The sequence below is a fragment of the Sceloporus undulatus genome, chromosome 1 (genome assembly GCF_019175285.1).
Source record: "Sceloporus undulatus isolate JIND9_A2432 ecotype Alabama chromosome 1, SceUnd_v1.1, whole genome shotgun sequence".
NCBI classification, from domain to species: Eukaryota; Metazoa; Chordata; class Lepidosauria; order Squamata; family Phrynosomatidae; genus Sceloporus; species Sceloporus undulatus.
This window is the reverse complement of record NC_056522.1, coordinates 27,814,150-27,834,478: the sequence shown is the minus strand read 5'-3', so window position 1 is coordinate 27,834,478 and position 20,329 is coordinate 27,814,150. Positions and strand designations below refer to the sequence as shown.

At 40.8% G+C, this 20,329-nt stretch overlaps 1 protein-coding gene across 3 annotated transcripts in view; it reads right to left on the bottom strand.

The window, feature by feature from the left end:
* The window catches only part of SRBD1 (S1 RNA binding domain 1), a 257,081-nt gene that overhangs the window by 22,988 nt on the left and 213,764 nt on the right, over nt 1-20,329 (bottom strand). For 2 of the 3 annotated variants that reach the window (XM_042472748.1, XM_042472739.1), the window contains exons 17-19: nt 13,477-13,583; nt 12,977-13,153; nt 7,571-7,714 (exon numbers count right to left, since the gene is read on the bottom strand). In XM_042472748.1, coding sequence (XP_042328682.1) covers nt 7,571-7,714; nt 12,977-13,153; nt 13,477-13,583 — 428 coding nt within the window. The remainder of the gene's footprint in view (nt 1-7,570; nt 7,715-12,976; nt 13,154-13,476; nt 13,584-20,329) is intronic. The other variant, XM_042472756.1, reaches the window with a different exon arrangement.

The window sequence follows — 20,329 nt, the reverse complement described above, 5'->3', positions numbered from 1 at the left end:
TTTTCTGTCGTGTCTTTTTAGATTGTAAGCCTGAGCACAGGGAACTGTCTAATTAAGAAGAAGAATAATTGTAAGCCACTCTGAGAGCCTTTAAGGCTGAAGAGCAGGGTATAAATACTGTAAATAAATAAAGAGTAAAGATATAGCCATCCCTCCGCATCCATGGATTTTTTATCCACAGATTCAACCATCCACAGCTTGAATACACACACCCACACCCATACATTCCAAAAAGCAAACCTTGATTTTTGCCATTTTATACAAGACACATTGTTTTACTATGCCATTGCATTTAATGAGACTTGAGCATCCACGGTTTTTGGTATCCACAGCTGATCCTGGAACCAAACTTCAGTGGATACCAAGGGCCCACTCTACAAATAAAGGGTCTGGAAACCATGCCCTACGAGGAAAAATTACTAGCTTGGTAGATGAAGGGAATGCTGTGGATATAGTATATCTTGATTTCAGTAAGGCCTTTGACAAGGTTTCACATGACATTCTTGCAAACAAGCTTGTAAAATGTGGGCTAGACAAGGTAACTGTTACATGGATTTGTAACTGGTTGACCGGCCAAACCCAACGGGTGCTCAACAATGGCTCTTTTTCAGCCTGGAGAGAAGTGACCAGTGGGGTCCCACAGGGCTCTGTCCTGGGGCCAGTGTTATTCAACATCTTTATCAGTGATCTGGATGACAGAATTGGGAGCATACTTATCAAATTTGTGGATGACATCAAAATAGGAAGATTAGCTAATACCCCTGAGGATAGGATCAAAATTAAAAACGACCTGAATAGACTTGAAATCTGGGCCAAAGCTAACAAAATGAAATTCAACACAGAGAAATATAAGGTACTGCATTTAGGGCGGAAAAATAAAATGCACAGATATAGGATGGGGGACACCTGGCTGAATGAGACAACATGTGAAAGGGATCTAGGAGTCCATGTTGATCACAAGTTGAACATGAGTCAACAGTGCGACGCAGCAGCTAAAAAGGCCAATGCAATTTTAGGCTGCATGAATATTAGTGTCTAGATCAAGAGAAGTAATAGTGCTATTCTGCTTTGGTCAGGCCACACCTAGAATATTGTGTCCAGTTCTGGGCACCACAATTCAAAAAGGACATTGAGAAACTGGAGTGTGTCCAAAGGAGGGTGACTAAAATGGTGAAGGGTCTGGAAACCATGCCCTATGAGGAATGACTTAGGGAGCTGGGGATGTTTAGTTTGGAGAAGAGAAGGTTAAGACCTTGTTTAATATTTGAAGGATGTCATATTGAGAGGGAGCATGCTTGTTTTCTGCTGCTCCAGAGACTAGGACCTGGAGCAACGGATGCAAGCTACAGGAAAAGAGATTCCACCACATTAGGAGGAACTTCCTGACAGTAAGGGCTGTTCGACAGTGGAACAAACTCCCTCAGAGAGTAGTAGTTTCCTTGGAGGTCTTTAAGCAGAGGCTGGATGGCCATCTGTCGGGGATGCCTTGTTTTGGATTTCCTGCATGACAGGGGGTTGGACTGGATGGCCCTTGTGGTCTCTTCCAACTCTATGATTCTATGACTCAGGGAGCTGGGGATGTTTAGTCTGGAGAAGAGACAGTTAAGAGGTGATATGATAGCCCTGTTTAAATATTTGAAGGGATGTCATATTGAGGAGGGAGCAAGCTTGTTTTCTGCTGCTCCAGAGACTAGGACCTGGAGCAACGGATGCAAGCTACAGGAAAAGAGATTCCACCTCAGCATTAGGAGGAACTTCCTGACAGTAAGGGCTGTTCAACAGTGGAACACACTCCCTCAGAGTGTAGTGGAGTCTTCCTCCTTGGAGGTCTTTAAGCAGAGACTGGATGGCCATCTCTCAGGGATGCTTTGATTGAGATTTCCTGCATGGCAGGGGGTTGGACTGGATAGCCCTTGTGGTCTCTTCCAACTGTATGATTCTATGATTCCAACCCACTGTATTCCCCATCACCATCCATGGATGTGAAAGCTGGACAGTGAAGTAAACTGATAGTAAGAGCATCAACTCATTTGAGATGTGGTGCTAGAGAAGAATTCTGTGGATACTGTGGACAGCCAAAAATACAAACAAATGGGTCCTTGAAAACATTAAACTTGAAATCTCCTTGGAAATCAAGACAATCAAGTTGAGTTTCTTGTACTTCGGCCACACCATGAGAAGACATGATTCATTAGAAAAGACAATAATGCTAGGAAAGGTAGAGGGAAATAGAAAGAGAGGAAGATCACATGCCAAATCTACAGACTCAATCCGTCCATTTCAGGAATTTAGCAGAGCAGTGAAGGATAGGGCGTTTGGGGATCTCCCATCAAAAGGGTCACCATGAGTCGGGACTGACTTGAGGAGAGTTAACAACAACAACAAAGTTCCATGACTGCGTAGTGTGAAAGGCCTAAGGTTCATGAGGCACATTATATAGACAGTACCATCATCTGAGTCATCATTTTACATACAGTAAAAAATTTACATACAGTCCCCCTGCAGCACATGACTCCAGCTGATGGTCCTCCTCCAGTTTCAAGTAAGGTAGATCCTGCAAGCTTTTGGTTTTACCCTCAAAGTCTTAGAGGAAGGTCTGAAACATAAAGAATCCTACAGCAAGGTGTGAACACACCCTTACAGGGAACCAAAGAGTCAGCTATGGACCAGGGATGGGGTACAGTTCAACAGGAGCTGTAGAAAATGCCCCCTGATTTATGCATATGTCCAAGCTTTCGGTGGGGGGAAGCACTCAAGGCAGCTGACAGAAGTAAAAAAACTACAATTAAAAACAGATTTAGAACACATTCTAAAACATAAATGAAAAACAACCCCACATACAATATGTTAAAAATCTCCAGAGACCAATCCGTTTAAATGGTGAAGCTCCTCTGAATCAGAGGTCTTTATAACTAGACTGTTTAAACAGTAGTCATGCTAGTGGTGTTGCCATGTAACATAGAAGCAGAGCTTTGAAAAGTGTGTTTTTGGGTCTACAATTCTGGGAATTGTAGTCCAATGAAAAGTAACATTTCCAAGCTCTGCTCTTCAGATCTTTTCCATGTGTTCAATGAAACTAGGACTGCACTGAAAAATGTAGAGTTTAGAAAAAACGGAAAGAGCTTGGATATTTTGCTTTTTGGATAACAATCCCCAGAATCCTCCAGCCAGCAAAGGCAATGATCATGTGGACTGTAATCTCAAAATACAACTTTTTCTAGTTCTCCACAATTCAGTTGATATCTAGTTCTCCCTCCATACTGGCTTCACTATTATGCAACTGTGAATGTTTGTGAATTGAAAGGCACTGGGAAGTTGGAGAGGTGGTTGTAATCTAATAACCAAGCATAGGTTACATTCCAGAAGCCATAAAATTCCTTGCTGGATTTTCTCAGGTATATGTTAGGAACCCAGCAAAGCTTGCCAACAGAACAAGGATTATGGTACATACATTAAAGTGAGAAAGTCTTCCATCACTTCTCCCAATACAGTTCAAATATTTTGCCTGCAATAGTATGGTAAGAGAAAAGTGGAATATTTGGTTCCTTAAGAGCACAGATCCTTGTGCAATCCCAAGCACAAAGCAATGGCCACAAAATGCATAATGCTAAATATGTCTTTGCATATACCATGTAAAAAAACAAAACACATAGCATCAATTGAGGAGTGGTAATCAGTATGCAAATAGATCTAGTTGCATCTTTGAGACTAACTGAAAGAAAAAAGCTGGCAGCATGAGCTTTCATAGACTGGAGCCTACTTCCTCAGATGCAAAGAGCAGAGATGAGAGTCCAGAGAAGACATATAAGCCAGTTATGTGAGAGAATGCCAATTGAAATTCAAAACCTTGTAGGTATGGAGATGAGGTGGCAGTTCACTTTTAACTATGGTTGTTGAGGGGGCAAAAGGCAGGAGGAAGGTTGTTGCCTAAAGCCAAGAAGAGGTGAGAATAACTAATGGACTCAGAACAAATTGAAACTGTTTTCTTCCCAGTTGCAACCCTCAGCAAAATCTCTATTCTGCAGCAAGCATTCACATCAGGGGAAAGGATTTGCCCACTGACACTAAATGGGGGAATTTCCTTTATTAAGTAAATGGTGGTGCACATGTCCAAAAAGGTCCAACTACATTTTTTCCTATTTTTTGTGGGTTTTTTGGGCTATGTGGCCATGTTCTAGAAGAGTTTATTCCTGATGTTTCCCCAGCATTTGTGGCTGGCATCTTCAGCCTGTGACTTTTTCCCTTTTGACTCTTTTCAAATTGTTGCCCAGCTATGCTGGGCTACAACTCCTATAACTCCTTGTGAACACAGCCAGTGGCCATGGCAGCTAGGAATGATAGGAGCTGTAGGCTAACACTTGTGGAAGACATTAGATTGAAGACATTAGATTGAGTTTGGAGAAGCCACTACCTTATTTTTGGGTGGTCTCATTTTGCTTCTAAAGTGACAGGAACTCAACACCAAGGTTTGATGTTAAAAGGAATTATGCATAGCAATAGCAGCTTCATTTATATACGGCTTCATACCACCTTAGCAGTTATGTTGTTTACAATTGTAAGCTAATTGCCCCCAACAAGCTGGGTACTCATCTGAATGACCTTGGATGCCAGACTGAGTCGAGCTTGAGCCCTGGCTGGTATATTGAACTCACAACCTTTTGGTTTGTAAGTGAGTGCCTGCAGTACAGGCATTTAACCACTGCAACACCAGGGCTCCTGTCAAACTGATGGTAACTCTGTTATCTTAAAATAGTTTTCTAAGCTTCATCATGTTACAGATAATTTGTGCAGTGACTAATACATTAGAGGTCCAATCTTAAAATATTATCCCCCCACCTATTCATACTCTGCTAAACAGTAAAGCACTGATGAAGAACGGAGTACCAGGAGGCCTCCCTGCATCCAAATACAATTCTAGGAATTATGTACTTGCTTCAGCATAAATAAATGCGGCAATATTCACCTGCATTAACACCCCATTTTAATTCTCCTTAATTGGTAATAAAAAATTCTGCAACTACTGCAAGCATAAAAAGCATAAATTGCAAAGGAAAGGCATAAATTGTACACGAAATGTAAACACATTAATGGAAAGGGAAGGGAAGTTAACGGCTACTAAATTAGACAGACATTTAATTTGCAAACTATCGTACACTATTTATGCATTATTTTATTATTTACTAGTAAAAATTATTTAAAAGTATTCATTTATTATTTTATACTTTATTACTTACTTATTAGTTTACTTTTAGCATGCCCTTTCTCTAAGGAGATTCTCTCTCCCATTTTACCTTCACACCAAACTTGTAAGATCCATTGTATTCACTGATAGTGACAAACCCAAGTAACTTTGAGTGGGATTTGAACCCATTAGCCATTATACTGGCCTTAACTGCTGTACTTAAGAAAGTTGTAAATAACACTGATGTTTTAATGTTTAATTCAGAATTAACCTCTGAAGGGCCACAGGCTGCCCACTCCACACTTACATTCTGAGATTCTCATTCTTTTCTATGTTTAAAACTAGAACTCTTTACTTAAGGAGGCTCATTTCTGTTTGGTTACTATGCAATAATATTTATTTATCTACTTCTTATTTTTGACAGGCTTCTGTTGCAAAACTGGGCTCAATTTTTTTTCTCTTACACACCTCAGGGTGCCAGTACTGCAGCCACAGCATTGGGAGTTTGAACCCGCAGAGACCCAGGTTGAGTCAGCCTTCCATTCTTTCATAGATTGATAAAATGAGTACCCATTTTGTTAGGGGCAATTGGCTAATACATTGCAAACTGCTCAGAGAGTGATTAGTTCACTCTGACGTGGTATAGAAATGTAAAGTGCTATTGCTAAGTGCCAACCTACAATAAGAACAGCTGACACTATGGGCTGAAACAGAATAACCATAAAGGGGCAGCTCTATGCTGTCCCTCGAGAGCCGGATCGGGGCTGCAGCAACCACATGCTGTGGCCCCAATCCGGCATTTTTCCAGCCTAAAAAGAAATGGCAAAATGCCACTCCTTTTGGGGGCAGAAAAAAGGCACTATGCCCCCACACCACCCCGAAGCTGGTGTTTTTTGCCGGTCTGTTTTGGCCCTATGTTAACTTGCTAAGATAAATGTTTCATACTGATATTATTATTATACAGCCCACCCTTCCCTTACATGAGGGATCTGTTACGGACCCCCCTGCATAAGGAGAATTCCACGTATACTCAAGCCCCATGTAATGAATGTAGCTTGTGCATGCGGCAGTGTCCGCGCACCCGGGTACATGTGCCATTACCCCTTATGGGGCACGCCGCCCCTTTTTCCAGCGTGTATGACGTGGGCGCATAGTAGTATTATTGTTGTATTTATAATATTCTCTTTAGAAATGCTCTCAGAGCGACTTACAAATTGTTAATTTGACAGGCCATGCATTTAACAAAAAGGTAACACCAGGCATGTATATTACAAAAAGATCTCAAAAAAAAAAAAAATAGGCATATACTGTAGCCCAGTACAGACCGTGGAAAAGGAGCAGTCCGCAGCCACCCCTTTCCATGGAGGATTGGGGCCAGGGCAGCCATACTGGCAGCCCAGAGGCCCCAATCTGGCACTTTTCCAGGCCATGGAGAAGCAGCAAAATTTCCTGGAAAAGGAATGTCCTTGGGCTTCACGCTCCTGGACACCTCAGGAGCCAGAACAAAGGGAGAAAGGGGCCGCTTTCTCCCTGGTATCGTTCCTACAGCCATTTGGTGGCTGCAAGAATGAGGTGCGCACCCAAAAGCAGCTCCGTTTTGGAACTGCTATAAGTGGCCTAGGCTGTGCAAAGACATCACACGCGCACTGCGCCATTTGGACATGGCACGTGTGTGATGTCATAATGGCGGCGCCCATGTACACAGGGCGCTGCCATTATCGCGCTGCCAGCATTTATTAGGGTTAGGGAGCATGCTCCCTAACCCTAATACCGCCGCTGGTACGCCGCTTGCTCGCGGTCTGTACCATGCCTGTTACAGAATTATCCCCAAACTAAATACTCTTAATAACTTTGTAACTTTTTAAGAGAGTGGTGTCAACCTGGATTGTTTCTGCAGTGCAGATCTAACAGCCATGGCTGAATGCTATGGAATCCTAGGGGCTGTAGTCTGCTGCCAGAGCTCTCTGACAGCAAAGGCTAAATGTCTCACAAAACTACAGTTTCCAAAATTCCATGGCACTGAAATATGGCAGTTAAAGTGGTGTCAACCTGGATCATTTCTGCAGTGTGGATACAGACTTAGTGGATCCAGTTCACTAGATCCAGAGTGAATATGATTGTTCCGGAATACATATGGAGCTCTAACAGAATGGGAATAGACAGATTCTCTTGAACAGCTAAAGGAAATCATGAGGTATATGAAGTCATTTACAAAGGCTGGAAAGAATTGAAGAGAACCAGCACCAAGCATAGCTTGAGATCACAGCACAAGCCTTATGCAATTCAATGTATTGCTTCCTAGATTTTTTCCATTATCCATGAAAAATGACTGCATTCTAGATTAAAAGCTAAATTAGCTAACTGTAGGCCCATTGTATGATGGCTTACCTCATTGCCGTATTATATGATTCTGGGTGGATGCAAGTCTGATCCAACGGATTTGGCTGCCAAGTGACATTTGCTGCTGACTTATTTTTCTTTTTGCCCTGTTTCTCATTTGTGGCTCCTTTCTGACTCCCAGCTGCAAGCTCACTTGTTTGATTAGTGCCCAAAATCATGAAAAAAGAAGAAAAAAAAGAGGAAAAGGTTGTTATAGTTTTAAGAATGTCCCTCAAATACTTATTTTCTTCTCCGTTGATTCTGGATACAGGTAGAGCATGGACAATTCATTCATCACAAAAAGCAAGCTAGTATTAAAAAAAGCAAAGTAAAATTAATCTTATGATTGAGAGAATGTATTTTGTAATTAAGAGGCATTTGAAAATTTGGCTCTTAGTGGACCCATTACAGTCCCATAGAGGCTACTGTTTTTGCTTCACTTAAAAGTTCTCTGAAGTGGAAGTGGACAGAAACGTCTTTTCAATTGTGGATCAATAGCTCCATGAACGTATAAACAAATATCTGTCTATTTATATTAATTACTACATTCCTCCTAGACATCATCTTTGCAGCAGCTATTCAATTGTGTCTATTTCTGCTCAGCTTCTGATGGGCAGCCAAACTATACTATTTTATATGGGCTGAAATTGGTTTTGAACTTGTTTTTGAGTTTGTTTTTACAATGCTTTTATTGGTTTTCTTAATTTGGTTTACATCACTTTGGGAGCCCAGCTGGGCAGAAAAGCAAAAAATGAATACTTCTAATATGTAATAAATATTTAATAAATCTGTACATACAGACAGTCCTAAATTGAATGTGCAGCATTGCCAACTAAGGAACAGACAGTTATGAGTACAGTATAGCTGCAGGGAGGGAAGATGAGGACATTGCCCCTCCAAATGAGAGGCATTCTGCCCTCCTCCAAGTGAAATATTCCACCAGCCCCCATATTTCTAGCATTGCAGAGAGTGAGACAGTGAAATCTGTTCACACCTAGAATTCATATTTGCTGTGTTTGGATTCCCTTGGTAAATTTGCTCTCTTTTTTTAAATGCCTAAGCTCTATTTCAAAATGTTTGACTGAAGGTTTCAATTACAGCAATACTAGAAAATGGGGGATTGAAGAAAAAAATCATTTTTGTAGGCAGAATTCTTAGGGGGGGGGGGTTGCCCTCATTTTCCCCCACCTGCCATAGCTACACTTCTGCACTAGGTCTGTGGCATACTTTGGAAAGTCCCAATTTCAGTTCACTGGTAGTCAATGATCAGCATTCAGATTCAGTCCATGCTATTATATTGCTATCTTACTGCTGCGTATGGACTGCAGTTTTATTATTTTATTGCACTCTGCGCCACTTGGCAGCCTTGATGGTAAAAACTGGCTTAGAACACACTTCACTTACTAGTTAACTTAGTACATTCAGGGGTAGCTATGTTGGCTATTTAACAAACAGAAACAAATATCCATCAGTGATATGTTTCTTGGCCAACCAAAATGCTCAATATTGTTGCAAGCTTTTGAAGCTCCTTGGGCTTCTTCATTTTAGTGGAACCATGAAGACTAGCCTGTGGACCAGGACTTCAACCAAGGTAAAACAATTTTTTCTTCTTCTTAAATTTGGACTGAATTTGCATGCTTTACCTCTACATCACCAAAATGTTCCTGATGCAAAAACATGGAGACTTCTTGAGGAATCCATTGTTCTCTGCCTACAAAGAGGCATGTGAACTCACTGGAATGGAGATATAACGGATTGCAAAAGAGGGATCCTTGTTGAGATGGAAATGGATTTTAAATTTCCATGACTTTGAAAATCTCCCTATTGCCACATGGCCAGAAGGAGGAGGAGCCTGCCTCCACACATATCCTTCCCATTGTAACATCTTTACTAAGGACTAAAACAACATGCAGGCATCCAACTAACATTGCCAATTATTTTGTTTTCCCCTCTCTCCTGTTTGGTTTGTAACATCTTGCCTGATGAAGAAGCCTATGGAGCTTTGAAATCTTGCAACAAGTATATTGTGCATTTTGGTTGGCCAATAAAGGTATTACTGATGAATTTTTGTTTATATTAGTTAACTCAGTGCTAATTAGCTGTAAGGAATGGGTACATTGCAGTTGTTCTTAACTTTATATATTATTATTATGTGTTCTCATGTGAAATACAAGCCCAGTCTTAGACTAGCAGATAAGATTATAGATATTAAAAACATTTGGACTAACAATGGTTGTAGTACAGGTTTCACAAGTGTGCTCTGTTCTTCTGTATTAGCTCTATGTGTTGCTCCAGAAGCGCAGATATGGCCTCATATCACAGATCATTTAAGTCTGACTAGTGGCATTCAGCAAGCTAGTAAGTTTGTTTTATGTGCTTTAGTTTGGCCTTTGGAGTATCTGTATTTCTTTGACTGGGTCAGCCTCCAGAATGAGCCCCTTTGCTCAGTTCCAGACTGAGATCAGTCAAGTTGCTATTACATTACTGTTCCACTTAAAATTTAATCGAACTGTCATTTGAGGTTTCTTCCACTAGAAGTGATGAGAAACTTTATTATGACACAATGTCCCAACTTGCCAGGGAATGTCTGCAGCTTGCCAAGGTCAAAATAGAACTGGAAAGGCACAACAACATATGAAATATCCGCGTTAGTTACTGCAAGTTGGAAGTTGTGATTGCAAACCTGTGGACAGAAGCAAGCTAAAGAAGAACTCTTCCCAGTTAATTTCCATTCTGCTTCCTCTTTCTCCACATATCTTCCCTTGTGGTTCTTCTGTAATTTAGCTACAATTTCTTAATATCTATATGGACATATTACTTCATGTTTATTTGTTATTGGTTATTAATTATTTATATTGCCCTTCATCTAGAAAAGTTGATTTATTGATATATTAACATTATTTTCCTATCTCACCCGGCAGGATACAAATCATAGAATCACAGAACTGTAGAGTTGGAAGGGACCACAAGGGCTATTTCATCTAAGCTTCTGCCATGCAGGAATACACAACTAAAGCATCCCTAAAAATACTTATCCGTCCCCTATTTAAAGACCTCCAAAGAAACAGAGTACATCACTATCCAAGGAAGTCTGTTCCACTCTCAAACAGTTCTTATAGTAAATAAGTTCTTCTTAATGTTTAGGTGGAATCCTTTTTCTTGTAATCTGAGTTCATTGGTTCTGGTTCTAGTCACTGGCGAAGCAGAAAGCAAGCTCTCTCCATCTTCTACATGACATCTTTTCAGATATTTTAAGGTAGCTATTATATCACCTCTCAGTCATCTTTTCTCCAAGATAAACATAGCTGGCTACCTAAATCACAAAGCTTGGTTTTCAGACCTCATAAGGCATGGTTTCCAGACCTTTGCTCACCTTGGTTTCTGTTCTCTCAACACATTCAATTTGTCAATATCTTTCTTGAACCGTGATGCCTAGAGCTGGACACAATATTCCAAAGGACTGATGCAGAATAGAGAGTGGCACTACTTTTCCTTGATTTGGACACTGTACTTTTGTTAATGAAGGCTAGACTTGCATTGGATTTTTTTAGCTGGTGGATAACACTGTTGACTCATATATAGCCTGTGATCTATTAAGAGCCTTTGAAGCTGACTTACAAGTAACATCAAAATAACCTTTAAAAAAACCCACAACAAACAATATCAACACATAACAAATCACTGAGATTTCCCACAGGAAAACACATGGTAAATATCCCTATGGAAGGAAAGTCAGGACTAGGAGGCCATCCACTGGTTTGTGCCTCCCTTTGTCTTTCCCTTCCCCCATTCACATTTTATTTTTCTTCTATCAAGAGATGTTGATAATCTCAAATTCACATGAACCTGGGAAATATACTGGGACATGAACCTATGCCTTCTACCGTAACACTTTGCCCCTGGAACGGCAGCTTTGGTGCATCTGGGAGCCAATTCCCCACCACTACTTTCTAAATGATGTACTCCTGGTGGGGGCAGAAATCACAGATTTTTGGAAAAGCAAATCATGCACACTGATTTACAGAGAGTCCTGCTTCCCAAGTCTTCTGGAAGCATAAGTACCTTTATTTTCAGAATTTTGTTTTGGGATAGTGGTGGAAGAGGAATCCCGCAAAATGCAAAACTGGGCAAGGTGTTTGTGGCAGTCCACAGTTTTCATGCTGTTCACGCCTGTTGTAACTAAGCCTCTCTGATAGCCTTGGCTGAAGAGCGTGGTATAAGTAAATAAATATTATTATTATTATCATCACATTAACACATTAACATTATGAAATCACACACACTAGAGTAGATTACAAAGAAACCTTTGGATTACCACTCCAATCAGCCTCAGCCAGCATGGCCAATATCAAGGCAATGTGTCAGCTGTAATCTAAAAACATCTGGAGGATGAAATGTTCCCCAATCCTGCAGCACAGCCCAGTAATATGACATTTTGGTAAAGTATTTTTAAAAGACAAGCCTTATTCAGGAACCTGGTACTGTACGGTCAAATAGCACAGAAAAGAAAAGGCAACGTATGAAAAAGGGCTCAAGATAGGAAAGAACTGAGAAGACTTCAAGCCACTGTGTACTAGGAATGTTAAGGAAAATGCAACATGGGATATACAGTAGAAGAAATAAAACATGTATGTGAGAGACACTATGACTAAGCAAAAGCAATTAAGAAGCCACACAGGTGTAAAAGCTAATGTAATTTAGCAGTCCTAAATGCCAAGGACAGAAATGTAGAGTGTATAATTGAAAACACCTGAGTATCATTAAGTGTACAAGGTGAGATGATAAAATCCTTAAGTATGGGTTGAACTATGAGAACCAATCAAAATGGATGTACACGGCCACTGGGTGGAAACTGACTAAGTGGGTGGTGTTTAACGATGGCTATAATAATTGCTATGATTTCCAATGTATTTTGTGGGTAGTTGTGGAGTTTTGTGAATAGTTTGGAGATTGTAGAGATTGTGATTTGTGAGGGCATTAGTATTTGTATATAGTAGAATAAAGTAGATCTTTTATATAAGACTACTGAGTTGTCTGGTGTCTTGAGTGAAGATACAAGAGCCAGCAGGATCCTGGAGAAGTGTGAAGACTTCTGTGGAGGAAGAGTGAGAAGGCTTGGAGAGTTTGTCAGGGTCTTCAGCCTATTCTCTGAAACTCTGCTGCTTTGGAGTAAAGCATTAACCACTGGCCAAAACTGGTCAGCGCCGGTGCATAACAAGGTGGTGAGTTAGAGCCAGAGGTGAAGAGCTACAACTTCCATCATCCCTGACAAGGAATTGCTCTTTAACTCCCAAATTTCTTCCTCTAAATAGAAGATGAGTGATTTTTCACCTTCATTTGCCTGTTAATTTAAGAAGGAGGCAGGGAAGAAGCAAATGTATAATTTGTCATCCACATCAGCCACTTATCTATTACCTGCAAAATGTTCTGATGTATTCCTGGTTAACCCTGATAAAGCCAGCACATTGCTGATAGGATTTTGGACCCAATCCTTTGACATCTTTGATCTGCTCCCGATTGATAAATGGCCCATTCTTCTCTCGCCATTCAATTATATTTTTAGCCCTGTTGGCATTCAGTCCTGCAATATGTCTAAGAAGGCAAAAGAGAAAGAGATATGTCACCAACAAATATAGATAGTGAATTCTATATTACATAACTAACAATAATTAATGTAAAGGAACATCATACTTGTTATAAAACAAAGTGGGGAGGATTTCCTCCTAGAACCAGCCAGGGGCTGCTCTTGGCAGTTGGTTGTGATAATAAAATTAAGCTTCCCACACCAATTTTATGTGCATGTGGTGAGTGAAGATGACACCAAACACATTGGTAAGCCATAGCAGGTCTGAGCACATGGACCTGTCTTTTCTGAATCCACATTGCTATTAAAACAGGAAGTCTTCAAAGCTCACCTTAATAGTATTTCTGAGCAGATGTTGATATCAACTCCTACAAAGCTGACACACTCTTCCACCACACTGTCCAGGGTTGCTTTCAGCAAGGTCTGAGATACATCATGCTGCAAGTTGGGGAAGGGGTAAGAATAAACCCAACAATAGTGTAATATTAGATTACTGAAACAGATCTCATTATAGTGAGAATTCCAGAGAACAGTAATTTTAATAAAACATTTTGCTGGTGTAATATCAACACGTGAAAGAGCCCAGCTGATGAACAACTCATGTATTTCTACTGTTTTCATCATAAAGCTATCATAGCTCACCTGGATTTATTTTCAAGCTATTAGTCCTACAAATATAGCTTTTCCCCTGACCTAGGCGCGTTATAGACGGCCCAGAAGGGGCAGTCTCATGCTGCCACCGGTTGCAGCGTCCGGGAACCGCAGCAGCCAAACGGCGTGGTTCCCGGACGCTGCAAAGAAGGAGTGTGATTTTTGCGCTCCTTCCTGCGGCCCGGAAGAGACGCCGCAAGTGCCAAAGCATGCACTCGCGCTGTCACTTCGGCCGCGTGATGTGCGGACACAGAGCGTCTGCTACGTCAAAATGGCGGCGCCCATCTGTATGTGGCGGCACCATTTTGACGTAGTCATTACGTGTGAGGGGCAAGGCACGTCAGGAAGCACCACCCCTCACGTGTGATGATGGCGCCTCATGGGCCCGTCTGTAACGCGCCCTAGTTTGCAAAAAAGTTCAGATAGCCTTTACATTACAAAATCTTTTGTATTTCAAAAAAGAGCTATATTCCTGGGCAAGCACAGGTCTATTTTGTTTTTCTCCAAAAAGGATGAACAAAGGAACAAAAGAAGAGATTACTGCAATGCCTGTGTTTTGCTAGTTTACTTGCTTTCCTCTTCAGTTTTCGCATTATAGTATGTCTATTTTTGTAGCAAAACATTTAATAAAATGTTTGTTTAAAAAGCTGCCAAAGAACAGTAACAGCTAACAACCACATGCATTCTGAAGTAGGCAGATAACTGCATGGGTAAGTACTACATGATGACTGGCTACCTCAGTCTACCAAGTGGAAGACCACTGGTAAACACATCTACTCAAAGCATCTGATTGGTGCAATTTCACCCTTCCCAAAGGGCCACACATTCACAGCTCTATGTAGTGCAGTGTTGGGTCTCTTAACCAATTAATTTATTTTCAATAATGGCAAATCCTCAAAACTATAATACACGTAACTTTGCAACACTCAAGGAAATATGAAAGGCAACTTAATAATTCAGTCCACAGAAGCTACAAGTAATTGTGAGAGGGAAAGGTCCATGTTGAATATTTTTGTTTTTAATAGCTTTTATAGCAATATTAACAAAAGCAATCTGTCAAAATAAATGCAAATGCCCCTATAACTCACAGTTCCATCAGTTAAAGTTTACTGCTCCCAATTATTAAAATACCCAACACTGACTAAACTAATTAAAGGTGACATCCAAACAGGCTTCCTAGCTAGGCACATCATGTTTACATAGGAATGTGTTCAGGGGGGGTGGTGGGTGAATAAAATACAAGTGAGGATTCATTGCCCCACTTTCCACAATTTCCTTTTTGAAAAGCCACTATCAAAGAAAGTGGAATATTTCAGAATAGCAATCCAAGGTGAAGTGATGAGCTACACTCCAGCCTCTTGATACTAACAGGTTTCTCTAGATCAGGGAGTCATGTGACCCTCCGGATGCTGTTTGATTGCAACTCACAGCATCCCTTACTACTGACTATGCTAATTAGGACTAATGAGATTTGCAGTTCAGCAGCACCTGCAGGGCCACATGATTCTTCATTGTTTGTTGTTAACTGTCCTTGAGTCAGCCTTGACTCACGGTGACCCTGTGGATGAGACATTTCCAATCCTCCTTATCATCAACTGCTCTGCTTAGATCCTGTAGGCCCAGGCCCATGACCTCCCTGATTGAGTGTATGCATTTGGCATGCATCTTCCTCTGTTTTTGCTTTCCTCTAGCTTTCCTAACATTATCATCCTTTCTAGTGAGTCATGCCTTCTTATGATGTGGACAACGTACAAGAGTCTCAGTTTTGTCATCTTCATTTCCAGGGGGAGTTCAGGTTTGATCTGTTCTAGGACACATTTGTTTGTCTTTTTGACTGTCCACGATGTCCTCAGCACTCTTCTTCAGCATCATATCTCAAATAAGTTTATTTTCTTTCTGTTGGCTTTCTTTGCTGTCCAGCTCTCACAGCCATATATGGTGATGGGGAATACAAAGGCTTGGAGATTCTAACTTTAGTGCTCAATGTATATCTTTGCCTAAATTTTAGCATATGTATCAATTTTTAAAAAAGACTATAAAATCAAAAGCAGCATAAACACACTTTAAAAATCTCCACAGCAACAGCCATATTAAAACCGAGATTTAAAACATAATAATGATTTTATTTTCTAGTCTAATGCAGAGCTGGCCACATTAGAAGAGTGAGTCAGGCACTCGATATTGGGGAAAGGCAGTGAACCCCCTGCCACTCTCCCTGTTATAGGAGAGAGCTGTAGGTGCCACATAATTTGCCCTTTGCTCCATATGCTACTCTGCTGCCTGATGGGAGTGGGAGCCAACTCTTTTACCTGGAATGGATGGCACAAGATGGTTTCAAGCATAAAAATGGGTGTGGGAGAGTGGAACCCAGCACTGGAACCAAACTTCCTCCAGTCCAGGGTATTGTTATTTGCTATCAGGTTGACTTCCAAAAGACCTCCAAGAACTAATCCTCAACTGCCTTGCTCAGGTCTTACAAGTTCAAGCCTGTGACTCCCTTGATTGAATCAATTCACCTGTAGTGTGGTCTACTTCTTTTCCTATAGCGTTCCACTCTACCAAGCTTTATGGTATTCTCCAATGAGTCCTATCATCTCATGATATCTCTGTTTAGTCATCTTGGCTTCTAGCAAGTTTCAGCTTGATTTCTTTTAAGACCCATCCATTTTTCTATTTAGTAGTCCAAGGTATCTGAAGAACGCTTCTCCAGCACAGCACTTCAAATTAGTTGATTAACTTTCTATAAGTTTTCTTCAACATCCAGTTTTCACAACCACACAAAGATATTGGAAGTATTATGGCCTGGATGATTCTGACTTTGGTTTTTAATCTAGTATTCAATGAGTAATAATAATAATAATAATAATAATATTTGTTTTATTTATTCCAAAGATCATAGCGGTGAACAGCAAGTAAGCTAATTAGCAAGTAAGCTAATTTGCCCCCAACAGTCTGGGTACTCATTTTAGCGACCTCGGAAGGATGCAAGCCTGAGTCGAGCTTGGGCCCTTTTGCTGATCTTGAACTCGCAACCTTGTGGTTTTGAGTGCATGGCTGCAGTACAGGCATTTAACCACTGCGCCACCAGGGCTCCAATATAATAGCAATATAATAATAATAATAATAATAATAATAAAATTTATTTGTGTTTCCCCGCCTCTCCCAGTGGATCGAAGTGGGGTTACAGACTACTAAAATCAAATACATATGACACTTTTATAAAAGCACAAAAATATTACATCAATACTCCATCAATACAACAATCCATCAAACATCCGCATCCAGGGGCAAGGCAGAATATCATTGTCAACAAGCATATTGGTCTTCACTCTTGAGGGAGAAAAGCTTGGCGAAAGAGTACAGTTTTAAGTCTCTTTTTAAATGTTTCCAAGCGGGTCGTGAGACAGAGCTCCTCAGGAAGGCTATTCCAGATCTGCGGGGCCACTATTGGAAAGGCCTTTTGGGATGAGGAAACATATTTATACCCATGGACAAAGCCATAAGACCAGAGTGAGGCCACTTCTAAGTAACTTCCATGCTTCTGTGCTGGAAGGAGTTTGAACTTGCTTCAGATTCAGCTGGCCTAGACTCTGCTCAGCTTGGCAAATCATGACTGCACTATAGTATTCATAAGAGCATAAGAACAGTTGTGTTGGAACAAAGGCTTATCTACTGTAGGGTCTTGTTCAGATAATGGCCAACTAGTTGCTTGGGGGAGAAGCCTACAAGTGGGACATGGGACCAAGAGAATAAGGCTAAACGCAAAAACAAGAAAGTAAAGTTTCAGTCCTATATCTGTTTACCTCAAAGTAAGCCCTTCCGAATATGCAGGATATGATTAAGTCCCAAGGCAATCAAAAAGGAAATTAAAATTATTACTATCATTGAGAAAACAGACAGCCCTTTTGCTACTGCTTGAGTCCTGATTGTTCTTTTTCATTATTTTAGTACCTACTCCTGTTTTTAATAGCTGTGCTTTTCAAAAATTGACAGGTTCTAAATCTACCTGAAACCTCCTTTTTTTAATGGAGTACATGTACTTAAAGTAATAACACTGTGAACTTTACTGCACAGGCCCACCAGAGCCAAGAAGCGTGAATGCTTTGTATATGCAGAAGCTAATTCAATCACCATGTTGGCTTAGCTCAGAGGCTCTTATAAGTCATTCATTTAAATCTGGGTTGATCTGCAGTGGTTTTGTGATGTGTCTGTTCAGGACATCATGCTGGTCCTCAGCCAAGATCCCAGATTATTTCACCCAATAGTTTGTTTTATCTTTTAAGTCACAGAGCTCTTCCAAAGTTGTTTAACAAAATATGACATGCTAGCAAAATCAGACTCCATTGACTCATATTTGTAATTCATTAAATTGTGGTTGATATCAGATGGGGTCTCTGAGCCATTTCTCAACAATTCCCTATTCCTTTATCACAGCTAACCAAATCTAAATGATAGAATTTACAAACAGCAATAACATTTCTATTCCACTTCATAGTAAACTCAGCACTCTCTAAGCAGTTTACAATCTGTAAGCCGATTGCCCCAAACAAGTTGGGTATTCATTTCACCAACCTATGAAAGGATGGAAGGCTGAGCCATCTTGGAGCCTTCTGGGATCAAACTCACAATATTGTGGCTGCAGTACCGGTGATAAGATGCATATGATAAGGTAGGAAAGCCCTCCAGTTTACTGTAATATCAAATGTCATTGATGTTTTAAATAAAGTTGCTGTCATAAATGCATTATAATCTAATGCAGGGTTTCCCAACCTTTTTGACTCGCAGAGCCCTTTTAAGAATCAATTTTATGGCAGAGCCCCTAAGAGGGCTACCCTATGTTTTACAAGTTAATGGGGTTTAGAAGTAGTGGTACTTTTTGTTTCTTATTCCTTAATTTTGTTAGATTTTTATTTATTTTGTTTTCCTGGAGCAGCCACAGAGCACCTGCAAAGTGCTAAGGGCTCTTTGGAGCACAGGGTGTGAACAGCTGATCTAATGTATTCAAATGAACTGATTATTTCATATACACCAAAGCTGAAGCTTAGATACCAAGGCTCTGTTCAAAAATCTTGGAACATTAAGCATCTATCTACTATAGTTATACAGGTTATTTCTGTGGTGTTTTGATTAGAATATTAGATATAGATCACAGAGGCCAGGGTTTCAAATACAAGCAGAGCTGCAGAGCCTATAGGACAGTGATGGCGAACCTTTTAGAGACTGAGTGCTCAAACTCAGTAGCGTTCCTGCACCAGGTGTCACTCGGTGCCAGGGATGGGACTTCCGGGGGCAGGGCGGTGGGACTTCTTGGGGGGGGGGGGGGAGAACACACAAGGATAAAATTGAGGACTTCACCAAATAAAAGTTCAAAGCAAAAACAAAACAAAAAAGCCATTCATATAAATATTAATTCAGTTCTTCTCAGCCTGGCTCAAAATGGAGGACCTTTTGGAATCCCTCCTGGACAGCCAGGCCATGAAACCCACTGGGTGACCTTGGGCAACTTACACAGTCTCAGCCTCAAATGATGTCAGTGACAAAATCTTGCCAAGAAAACCCCAGGATAGGTTCGTCTTAAGGTCGCCATAAGTTGTAAAAAACTTGGCGGCATACAACAACAACTAATTAAATAAAGCACTGAAGGCACACTACAATAACAAGAACAACAAATATGTAATATAGAAAGCCAGTGTGGTGTAGTGGTTTGAGCGTGCAACTCTGGAGACCAGGGCTCGATTCCCAGCTCAGCCATGAAACCCACTGGATGACCTTGGGCAAGTCGCACTCTCTCAGTCTCAAATGATGGCAATAGCAAAAATGGCTGGTTCTCTGAATTTATACCCAAGTTGCAAACCTTGTCCAGCGGCGGTGGCAGATGCAGCCACCGTCACATCCCTCCTGCCCTTCCTCTTCCTTCGGAGCACTCCCTTCCTCCACCCCTCCCACCGTGGAAAGGCTTTCTCCCATCTTTCCGGGGTGGAAGGGATTGAAGGACAGAACACTCCTGTCCCAGCACCCCTCCCACCTTGGAAATTCAAAAGAGTGCATGCTCCACTCTCCTTCTCCCTCATTCTTCCCGGCCTCTGCCACATGCCAGGTTCGTCATCATGGTTATAGAGTTATTAATAATCGACAAACGAAGCGAGCTGTTCAACAACTAGAGTGCTGCTGGTGGAAACATCAGCGTTTATCTGACAAAACACTCCATAAGAACTTATTGGATTCTTTTTTTTTTTTAATATGTTTATTAATTTTTTAAACAAAAAAACAAATAAAATTTATAACAATCATACATGAAGTAAAAGAGTACAATAATCTTATAGAAATTCCAACTTATATTACTCCCCACTTCACTTCCTCCCGCCTATCATACCCGTTCCCCTTCCCTCCCCCGTCCCTTCCATTCAAACTTCATTCACTACTTCCCTATCATCAGAACCCTTATATTCAAAACCTGTTACTCTAATTATCTAAAATGAAATCTTAAGCTCGATTTATCAGACCTTTACAATTGTGTTACGGTATCAATCCTC